Source organism: Mustelus asterias, chromosome 19 (genome assembly GCF_964213995.1).
Source record: "Mustelus asterias chromosome 19, sMusAst1.hap1.1, whole genome shotgun sequence".
Classification (NCBI taxonomy): Eukaryota; Metazoa; Chordata; class Chondrichthyes; order Carcharhiniformes; family Triakidae; genus Mustelus; species Mustelus asterias.
The window spans coordinates 29,972,757-29,984,575 of NC_135819.1; the positions used below are offsets into that span (position 1 = coordinate 29,972,757).

General features: G+C 45.3%; 1 protein-coding gene across 3 annotated transcripts in view; it reads right to left on the bottom strand.

Moving 5' to 3' along the window:
• socs2 (suppressor of cytokine signaling 2) overlaps window positions 1-10,842 on the bottom strand; it is a 42,985-nt gene extending 32,143 nt beyond the window's left edge. For 2 of the 3 annotated variants that reach the window (XM_078235239.1, XM_078235238.1), the window contains exon 1: window positions 9,892-10,842. In XM_078235239.1, the coding sequence (XP_078091365.1) occupies window positions 9,892-10,021 (130 nt within the window). In that variant the 5' untranslated portion in view covers window positions 10,022-10,842. The remainder of the gene's footprint in view (window positions 1-9,891) is intronic. The other variant, XR_013500151.1, reaches the window with a different exon arrangement.
• Between the last annotated feature and the right edge of the window lie 977 nt (window positions 10,843-11,819).

The window sequence follows — 11,819 nt, forward strand, 5'->3', positions numbered from 1 at the left end:
GAGGTGGCTAGATGGGTAGAAAACTGGCTTGGCCACAGGAGACAGAGGGTAACAGTCGAAGGGTCTTTTTCCGGTTGGAGATCTGTGACCAGTGGTGTTCCTCAGGGCTCTGTACTGGGACCTCTGCTATTTGTGATATATATAAATGATTTGGAAGAAGGTGTAACTGGTGTTATCAGAAAGTTTGCGGATGACACGAAGGTAGCTGGACTTGCGGATAGCGATGAACATTGTCGGGCAATACAGTAGGACATAGGCTAGAAAATTGGGCGGAGAAATGGCAGATGGAATTTAATCCAGATAAATGCGAAGTGATGCATTTTGGAAGAACTAATGTAGGGGGGAGTTATACAATAAATGGCAGAGCCATCAAGAGTATAGAAACACAGAGGGACCTAGGTGTGCACGTCTACAAATCCTTGAAGGTGGCAGCAAAGGTGGTGAAGAAGGCATATGGTATGCTTGCCTTTATAGGACGGCGTATAGAGTATAAAAGCTGGAGTCTGATGATGCAGCTGTATAGAACGCTGGTTAGGCCACATTTGGAGCACTGCGTCCAGTTCTGGTCGCCGCACTACCAGAAGGACGTGGAGGCTTTCGAGAGTGCAGAGAAGGTTTACCAGGATGTTTCCTGGTATGGAGGGTCTTAGCTATGAGGAGAGATTGGGTAAACTGGGGTTGTTCTCCCTGGAAAGACGGAGAATGAGGGGAGACCTAATAGAGGTGTACAAAATTATGAAGGGTATAGATAGGGTGAACAGTGGGAAGCTTTTTCCCAGGTCGGAGGTGACGATCACGAGGGGTCACAGGCTCAAGGTGAGACGGGCGAGGTATAACTCAGATATCAGAGAGATGGTTTTTTACACAGAGAGTGGTGGGGGCCTGGAATGCGCTGCCAAGTCGGGTGGTGGAGGCAGTCACGCTGGCATCGTTTAAGACTTACCTGGATAGTCACATGAGCAGTCTGGGAATGGAGGGTTACAAACGAATGGTCTCGTTGGACCAATGAGCGGCACAGGCTTGGAGGGCCGAAGGGCCTGTTTCCTGTGCTGTGCTGTACTGTACTGTTCTTTGTTGGTTAGCACTGCTGAGAGTGCCAGGGACCCGGGTTCAATTCTGGCCTTGGGTTAACTGTCTGTCAGGAGTTTGCATGGTCTCCCAGTGTCTGCCGGGTGCTCTGGTTTCTTCCCCACACTCCAAAGATGTGCAGGTTAGGTTGATTGGCTATTCTAAATTGCCCATTAGTGTCAAGGGGATTAGCAGGGTAAATACGTGAGGTTATGGGAATAGATGCCTGGGTGGGATTGTTGTCAGTGCAGGCTTGATGGGCCAAATGGTCTCCTTCTGTACTGTAGAGATTGAATGATTCTATGAAAAGTCTGACGGCAGCAGGGAAGAAGCTGTTCTTGAGTCAGTTGGTACATGATCTCAGACTTTTGTATCTTTTTCCCCAATGGAAGAAGGTGAAAGAGAGAATGTCTGGGGTGCATGAGGTTCTTGATTATGCTGGCTGCTTTTCCAAGGTCGTGGTAACTGTAGATAGAGTAATTGGATGGGAGGCTGATTTGGGTGATGGATTTAGCTAAGTTCCCAAGCCTTTGTAGTTTATTGCAGTCTTGAACAGAGCAGGAACAATACCAAGCTGTGATACAACCAGAAAGAATTCTTTCTATGGCCCATCTATAGAAGTTGGTGAGTGTCTTAGCAGACATGCCGAATTTTCCTAGTCTCCTGAGAAAGTAGAGGCGGTGGCTTTCTTAACTATAGTGTCAACATGGGAGAATGCAAAGTTATCAAAGCAGATTCCTCAAGTTCCACTTCAGCCCAGAGACCCACTTCTTCAGCCATCATCTCAAGAGTACGTATCTTCGGAGGAACCAACGCGGAGTCAGCTTGAAGCTGAGGGCTGGCACCGATAGTGGCTATCTCCCTGGTTGGTAGCAGGGGCAGCTCGGGCAAGTGGCAGCACAAGGGCAGCACGGTGACACAGTGGTTAGCATTGCTGCCTCACAGCGCCGGTCACCTGGGTTCAATTCCAGCCTTGGGTGACTGTCTGTGTGAAGTTAGCACATTCTGCCCATGTCTGTGGGTTCCTTCCCACAGTCCAGAGATGTGCGGGTTCGGTGGTTTGGCCATGCTCAATGCCCTTAGTGTCACTGAGTTTAGCAGGGTAAATATGTGGAGTTACGAGGATAGGACCTGAGTGGAATTGTTGTCGTTGCAAGCTTAATGGGCCGAATGGACTGCACTGGAGGGATTCAATGACTCCCTAGCTCTGAGGTGGTCTAAGTGCCCCTTTGGGGTTTTACCCTGAACTTTGATCTTGTAAGATCCTGGTCCTATTTTCTCCATAATGATCCCAGGAACCATCCCTAAAGTCCTTACATGAACCAGAGCATCCATTGCAAATATTTTTCTCCCTTGCAGAATCTAATTTTATTTTTTGGTTGGGACACCACCTTCCCTGCCAAGTTTGGAAATAATAGGCTCAATCTGGTACAAAGCCGACAGCAGCTCTGCTGGAGCAACACCTGTTGTGGTGTGGTCCTGTAATCGAACAAACATCGTGCCAGTTTAATCTTCATGGACGCTGCTGATTGTTGTTTCTTAACCAGTTTTGAAGGTTTGAAGTGCCCATTCTACCAGTCCATTTGGTGATGGATGATAAGGTGCAGACTGGGCCTATCAGATATCATTGAAGAGCACAAACTATCCTTTCTAGAAGTCACCGCTACTGAAAGCTGTGCTGTTATCAGAAACCAGAATTCTGGTATTCCATGTGCGCTGAAGCTTTGTCGCAATTTCTCGATTGTAGCCTAAGGAATCGTGGAGCTCATGCACTACACATCCATCCATTTGGAATGTGCATTCACTATGATTTTTTAAAAATGGAACCCATAAAGGGATGTGCAACTCCCATGTGTACGCGCACCCAATGTCCTGCCAGGCCACGCCCATGGGTGTTGGGAGCCGAGGGTGGTTTTTGATTTTCCAGGCACAGGTTTCATTGTGTTACCAAGTCTGTGATGTTGGAATCAAGGCCAGGCCACCAGACATAACTCCTGGCCAGCATCTTCATTTTTGATACTCCTGGTGTCCATTATGTAGTTCTGCTAATATTGGACATCGTCCTGAGGGCAGAACAATTACTCGGGACCCCTAAAGAATGATCCTGCCTTCTACACTAAGTTCAGACTTCTTCATGAAGTTGGGTTTCATTTCTTCAGAGGGTCATTTTTGGAACCCCCCATGTAGGATCATGTACATAATTTTGGATTATGTTGGGTCTTTTTGGGCCCAGGCTTTGATCTGCCTTGCTGACTGGCAAGGTATCCAAAAGGTTCAGGGTCATCACAACCTGTTTATTATTTATTAGTCACAAGCAAAGTTTACATTAACACTGCAATGAAGTTACTGTGAAATTCCCACACTCTGGCACCCATTTGGATCAATGCACCTACCCTGTTGTACTGCTGATAAAGGAACCAGGCTTTTGGCACCAGGAGGCGACTCAGTGCATCCACATTAGCTGGATCAGATCCCAGGGCAGTGTTCCAAAATATATTTATGGGCTGCCAATAGCAAGGCCCAGTGCTTTATCCAAGTGGAGATGATGGGTTGGGGGGGGTTGCTTTGTCCTCTTTAAAAGAGGCCCAGAAAGGCTTTATGGTCAGTAACCATCGACCGTAGATATATTGATGGAATTTCTTCACACCAAATACGACCACTAACCCCTCCTTTTCAATTTGAGAAAAACGTCACTCTGCATCCGAAAGGGTCCTGGAGGCATACGTGATGAGCTTCTCCGTCCCATCTTTCCAGCAAGGTGACAGCACTGCACCAACCCCATACGAGGAAACGCCACAGGTTAAAACAAGTTCTTCCTTTGTGTCGAGATGGGCCAGTAAGTTGGATGACAGTAACTGACGTTTGATCTGGGAAAAAGCCTCAGCTTGCGAAGCTCCCCAAGACAATCTGTGAGACTTTCACAGTAGAGCGTGCAAGGGGGCCAGCATAGAATCCAAATTCAGGATAAATTTTCCTAAATGATTGACTAACTCCAGGAAGGATTTTAGCTCCATGGTGTTTCTTAGACTTGGTACCACCTTGATGGCCTTTACTTTATCCTCCACTGGATGTAACCCTTTGCCATCTACTTGGTAACCTAAATAGGTTACTTTGGCCACCTGGAAAATGCATTTCTCCCTCTTCCAGCAAACTTCTGCCCTGGAAAATCATTGCAGGACTTCTTCTAGGTTGGCCAGGTATTTATGTTCTGAAGCCTCCTTGACCAAGATGTCTTCTAAGTATACTGCTACCTTGGGTAGCCCTTGAAGGAGATTCTCCATAACCCTCTGGAAGATGGCACATGCCAACATGACTCAAAGACAAATGGGTATACTTGTACAGTCCCTTGTGTTGTCACAGCTTTCTGAGAGCATTTGTCCAATTCAAGCTAGAGATAGGGATGCGCATATCCAACTTGGAGAACGAGTTGGATATGAGCCACACCTATTAACATGGCGTACAGATCTTCGATCCAGGGCATGAGGTACCTTTCGAATTTGGAGACCCAACTAACCATCTGTTATAGTCCCTGCAAAGACAAACTGATTTATCGGGCTTCAAAACAGGGACCACTGGCACGACCCATTCTGACAATTGCACAGGCCTTATTATACCAAAGCTTTCAAGGTGCCCTAGTACAATTTCCACCTTCTCCAGCATTCACGAAGGGATTGGTCTGGCTCTGAACTACCTAGGTGTAGTATCAGGGCCGTTCTGTAACTGTCTAGTGGTGACATTAGGGTTCCTATATCAAATGGGGTCCTTTAATATCTGACTGACACAAGCACTCTTCGTTGAGGACTGCATGAGGTCCCCCCCCCTAGTTAGAAGTCTTGGTGCCTGATGCCTCTTGTAGTTCCTGAGCCACGTTCTCAAGTGACCAGGCTACCTCAATGACTTTTTGAATGTCCAAATTAAGTTCTGCCAACAACTTTGTTTAGAATCATAGAATCCCTACAGTGCAGAAAGAGGCCATTCGGCCCATCGAGTCTGCACCAACCACAATCCCACCCAGGTCCTACCCACATATCCCTACATATTCACCCACTAACCCCTCTAACCTATGCATCCCGGGACACTAAGGAGCAATTTAAAATGGCCAATCAACCTAGCCCGCACATCTTTGGACTGTGGGAGGAAACCGGAGCACCCGGAGGAAATGATGGTTAGTCATTTATGCCACATACCAATTTGTCCCGTAACATTTCATGAAGAAGTTGTCCAAATTCATAGTGTTCACTTAATTTCCGCAACCTTGACAAGAACTCAGTGACGCGTTCCCCTGGTTGAAAGCGGTATTGCTGGAGAATTATCGAGGGTTTCGGGTCAGGGTGGCTATTTACCAGATCTACCGGTTCACTAAAAGTTGTTGAGTCAAGGGCATCCAGATAGGTCAGACTTCTTATACTGAGAGTGAGGGCGAGCGCACATGCGCAAGGGGAGAGGTGAGAGCGAGGGCGAGGTGAGAGTGAGCGTGTGTCAAGGGGGAGATGAGAGTGTGTCCAATATGAGAATCCAGCATTCCAGCAGCACTCTTCCCATTTGAACCCAAGTAGCAGCACTACACCTCCCATTAAAAATGACAAAGGTAAGAACTGGGTACATCTTTTAATAAGAGAGCTTTTTAATTATAATAAACTTAATATAAGAAATAGAAAATGCTGCTATAAATGTTTGAGTTTAAAAACAATGATTTTTTTCTGGTTTTGCTTTTCAACACAGTAAGCATGTTTCTCAGGGACATCAGGTAACAATTCTAACACGGATGGAATTAGACTGTTTTACCATCTTTTGCCAGACCATTTTTTGATGTTTAAAGGTAAAACACGTAATGGTGGCAAACTGAGTCAGGAACATGTTACTGTCATGGACTGCACTGCTTCTTGTTATAGGAAAGTCCAAGAATTCACATCACTTCATGAATGTCAAGACATTACTCACACAGTATCAGTCTAGATCACCTCCAGCACTTCCAAGGCATGGATCAGGAAAACGGACAAAACATATGAAAGAAAACGGAAATGATCATTCCAGAGAACTGCTCCATGCACCCTGGCTTTGCCAGCCTTAGGGTCGTCAAGCTGATGTTCTTGTCTCCCAACACCCAACACCACAGTCAAGCTCCAGTCAGTGGGTCAGGGGACAATTAGGAACCTGAAAACCCACTACTGATGGCAGCTGATCTCAGTTTATCAAGGCCATCAATAAGAAACAGGAGTAGAATCCCACTGAGAGGTCAGGTACTTGATGAAGAAAGCATAGAACACGGTGACAGAAGCCATAGTTGTTAATGGCTTCCCCTACACTGGGTTCAAACACATTGCGACTGCACAAAACATTGAGAACAAGAAGGGGCAGTTGAAGCCAACCAAGCAATGGCGAATCACTTTTGCTCGTCTCCAGGAGCCAGCGTGACAATTTACACACAAACAAGCATGCGGACTTATGTGGAAGATGCCGAATTCTGCACATGGATCTAACAGATGATGCAATTCTCCACCAAGGAAGCTGATGTCCATGAAGAATCTGACACCCTGCCTGTTTCCCTAGCTGATGCCACAAAGGCCAGAGCGATATTCCGGGATTTTGCATTGCTGCACAAAAACACCACAAACATGCTTGATTGCATTGATGACATGGTGGAGTATATCTCAAACATTTGAAAACAGCACACTAAACAGAAGAAGATTAGAGAGTCTTTCCAGAGCTAATTCCCAACATTTTTCATGCAGAGCTCTGCCTTTTACATGGTCAGCCCATTGTATGCTGTGAATAAACTGAATAGGGACTGTTTCACATGTTTACTGCTTTGCTGTGTTTTCATTCGGCATTGGAATCTGTTGTTTTTTTAATGTAGACTGTGTTTGTAGGCATATCACCTAACAGACGCATTCATGTGGGAATGGGGCCTCCGCAGCTATCACGAAGCTCCGCTTAACATATTTGTGGGTACTTCCCTGGGATCTGACTGATTTTACTGTATATCGATGAGAACTACAGTGGTTATCTTCTTTAGATTCAGGGCAATGTTGGAATCATAATTGGACAGCTGGTAGCTTGATGCTACTACTGTGACTTTGTTAGGAGTCTTTTTAAAATGCCATGAGACTATCAGCGTTGACCAACATAAGATGCAAAGGAAAAGATCAGGAGCTATGTTTGACCATTTCAGTCTCTTACTGATGCATGAGAAATTCTTAGACAAATTCCAGGGGAGATTGGCCGAGTGGGATTGCTGGCCACTGGTATCCATGGATAGCCACACCTCAGGACTCCCAGGGGCATCGGACAGCAGGGATAAATCATGCCGATGAGGGCATGCAACCAGTGTTCACCCCGATCTGCCAGCAGGAAAGGAGTGCGGTGCATTGCCATGCTACTGATCTTAATTCATGTTCAACAAAGAAAACAAATTGAATTCTGAAGTAAATAGGAAAACTTTATCACAACTAGAAAATGTAAACATTTTGTTTATGACATCAATAAGTGTATGTGAGAGAGAGAGGGGGAGGAAGGAGCCTAGGATTAGCCTAGAGATTTTAACCACGTGCTAGTGAGAGATGGGGTCATTGACACATTTCACAGATGTCCATGCTCAGCCTGGTGTCAGAACAGCCCCTTATCGCTCAAGATAATCACCCACGGTGATACAGCGACAGGGACCCAGATTCAATTGCTGGCTTGGGTCACTGTCCGTGCGGAGTCTGCACGTTCTCCCCGTGTCTGTGTGGGTTTCCTCCGGGTGCTCCAGTTTCCACCCATAGTCTGAAAGACGTGCTGGTTAGGTGCATTGGCCATGCTAAATTCTCCCTCCATGTACCCGAACAGGTGCCGGAATGTGGCAACTAGGAGATTTTCTTAGTAACTTAATTGCAGTGTTAATGTAAACTACTTGTGACACTAATAAATAAACTTAAAAAAACCAATGACCTCTTGTTGCTGCTTTCTCCATGGTAGGTCTCATATTATACTGTATAATCCATATATTAACCCTTGGAGTCCAGGTAAATCTATGTGACACTCCCTTCAAAGCCACTCTCTTTTCTAAGGTGCAGTGACCAGAAACACTCATATTATACTAGCTGTGATCTAAGCAGGCCTTTATATCACTGAAGAACAACTCCTATTCCCTTGTATTCCAGTCCTGTAGAAATAAAGAATTCCAATAACCATTCTGATTATTTTCTGCACTTGTTCATGCCATTTCTTTTTATTCTTTCATGGGACGTGGTTGTCACTGGCAAGGCCAACATTTGCTGCCCATCTCATAATGGCTGGTTAATAATCTATGTACCTGAACCCCATGTCTCACTTGATCACCACTGTTTCTGGCTTTTTAACATTGAGGAAGCATTTTGTTCCATCATTTTTAGGTCCAAAGTGGATGACCTCATTTGTCTACATTGAACTGGTTTGTCCATTCATTTCAATCTCTTTACACCTCCATCTCACACTTTCCCTCTGCTTTTCACCTCACCCTTTCAGCAACTTCAGAAAGTAGTCATACTGAACTCCGCCTTTACTCTCTCCACAGATGCCGGCAGACCTGGAGTATATCCAGCACACTGCTTTTATTTCTAATTTCCAGCATCCGCTATATTTTCCTTTTATATTATTGTATAATAAAATAGCCTGTTCTAGAAACAAAGCTTGGATTTTTAACGGGCATCTATAAGTTTCACCTACACTTAAAGCAGAGCTGAGGAAATTTCTAATGCAACTTTGTGACTTCCTTCTGGAAACCAGCTGGCTCACATTACAAGCCACGGAAACTGACATATCCCTGAACTGTATCTGTGTACTGTACAAAGGAAAATATTTTTCCAAGGAAATAGTTAAAAGGGGTCCATTCTTTTAAAAAAGAAAAATATTGACATATCTAAAAGTCTGGTGACGAATATATGATAGTTTTAAGTATTTGGCTTCTATCACAGCTGGGGAAAAGAAGATAGTAAGAAGTTTAACAACAAAGCTGCTCTCCCCCGTCAGACAGAACTCCCCAAAGCAAAACATCTATTTATTTACAATTAGAGTAATAAATTGACAGCACACAAGGGGGATAATTCACATCTGCTGCTCCCTGAGCTACCTACCCATCTAATCCCTCATATTCTCAATGTTTTCCTCCCCATTATTTATCTAATTTCCTTCTTAATTTATTGAGATTTTGCTTCCAGCTGTTTCCAGCGATCTTTTTGAAAAAGCATAATTACAGTCACAGTTCCCTTTGGGAAGATTTAAAGTTCATCGCATGTAATTTTAAATTAAATCAAAATGATTTTGAAGCAAGCAAAATAATTGACACAAATTTCTTAATACAACAGACACGTGGCCTTGTTATTTAAGCAGTTTGTGTAACTTTTAACATTACTTTGATATTTTCATGTGTAGCACTAAATAATGTTAAAAGCCTCAAATTTGATTAAACCCAAGTGAAAAAATTTGGATGGTAAAATGTGTAAAAGATTTCCAAACACAATCAATTTAATATTCTTCCCCGGTAAAATTTGGGCAATTTCATAAACATGTTTTATTTTACACTTTCTAACACAGCTCTGAGTGGTGCACCTTGTTTATTGGCGGTGGAAATAAATAGATTATGCAAATATTTGTTCAGCCAGACTCCGCCAAAAAAAGCGAGGCATTGGATAGGGCTCGGTTAAATTGTTACCGAATTTACTCACAGGAGTGCATGCCAATTAAAGGTACAAACAACTTTGGTTGTTTTTAGAAGAAGGGAAATCTACATTAAAATAGCTCAGACTAAATTTACATTAGAAGCACAAACTCCAGAAAAAGATGAAAGTGGGAGCCACACAGTACCTGTACGCCGAAGATCCGCCATAGTGGTGGAAATGCGGTCCTGTTCAAGATCCCCGGTCCCCGAGTGTGCTCCGGCTCCGGACTCAGTCTGCATCGAATCCACATTGTCGGTTGCCTCCTGGTAAGTCATTTGGGTCAAAATTCCAGAGAAGCGGTTGCCCCACAGTCAGCGAAAAGGACATCAAGCAACAACAAACCACAGCCCCAATCTTCTTTCTTTAGATGACCTCGGGTTGGGAGCCAGGACAATTCTGCTAGGAAACATTTAATGAGTCAAACACGCCCTTCGAGATCCACAAAAAGGAGAGTCCGAGAGTTGATCTCCTGCTCTGTGATCACATTCGAGGTAATGTTGATGGTAATTCCAGGAGAGGCTTTTCAGCCACAAGGTGCCAACTACCACCGCCCGACTTTCCTCAACTCAGCAGCTTCACAGCACGAGGTCGGGCATCAAGTCAAACCGCGATAGAAACAGCAAGAGGCGGAGAGAGGGGATTTGACTAAATGGGAGTGACTGAGTCAGTGACCAGGTATGAGTGGCTTTCTGTGAATAAAGTGATTGTGAGCATGACAGTGACTGAATGTGAGGCTGAGTGAGGGACTGAGTATGAAATTGAGTGAGTGATAAATTGAGACTGGGAGAGTCTGAGATTTGGAGCAAAAGCGTCTGCAGACGGGTCCATGATTCTTTCCTCGATTTCCAACCCACAATGGACCAGACCAAAAAAACAATCGCATTCCTCTGCATTTATTGACTCGTGCTAAATTGTAATATCTAAATAAAACCAAGACATATAAATAAAGCCAGGGTGGCAATAAGCATGTCCAATCACATGCCTGTGCTGGTTTCTCCTGTAAATACACCTGCGGATTGGAGACATCCTGTGACAGCGCTCAGTGAAGTCGCCTCTGCGTCGCGCACTCAATCAGCCCTTGTGTTTTGCACCAGGAACCAACAATTACAGTTTCCTGAAAGGGCGGAGGGGGTGGCATAGGGACAGGGCATAGGCTGGGAGAGAGAGGGTGTTCAGGGGGAGGAGGGAGAGAGAGGGGGGTGTTCAGGGGGAGGAGAGAGAGGGGGGGTGTTCAGGGGGGGGGGGGTGTTCAGGGGGAGGAGAGAGAGAGAGGGGGGGTGTTCAGGGGAGGAGAGAGAGAGGGGGGTGTTCAGGGGTAGGAGGGAAACTTGGAGTTGGGGCTTTGGGGAGAAGTTGCTGGCTTGGATAGCTTTGTTTTATATGAATATTCCGCTTTGCTGGGACTTCGCTGTTGCAGTGGCGGTTCCTTGCCCTGTCTTCACCTTCTCCCTTAACCCGTCCCTCTTACCCCCGCCTCTCTTCCCCTTCTCCCTCTCACTCAAGACCAAAGCGGCTTTCCAGGAACCTGCCAGGAATTGTGTCACGTGAAGCCTCTGGCAAGCAGCCACTTCTTAAAGCCAAGCGGTTTGGATTCTCTGCCCCGGCTGCCACCTGCAGACTGGGACAGGAACCTCCCCTGGGGCAGGAACCTCCCCGAGACACCTGATCCACTTCCACATTGAACCCCGAGTCCACACCTTGGCCAAGCCGGAGTAATATTTTCCAGCCATGCGTCCCGGTGGCGAGTCTCCCTTTAAGAAGTGAGCAGCTACATCAAACCCCTTTGCAAAGTGTTTCCAAGAATCCCTAGAGGTAGTTTGACGTTGATAGTTAAACAAATCTGTATTTTCACAAATAGACGAAAACAGAATGAAGAGCTGTGTTCGGGGCGGGAGGGAAATGATCTTTAACCCCACCCCAAAATCAGGATTTGCACTGAAAGTTCATGCGAGCCCCAGGCTCAGTTCAGGAGTTCTTCATTCCCAGAGCTGTCTATTAATAGGCTTAGTGGGAATTCATGACAAGTTCTCAGCCCTGTATAAAAACACAAAATATATTTATACGCCTGTGTGC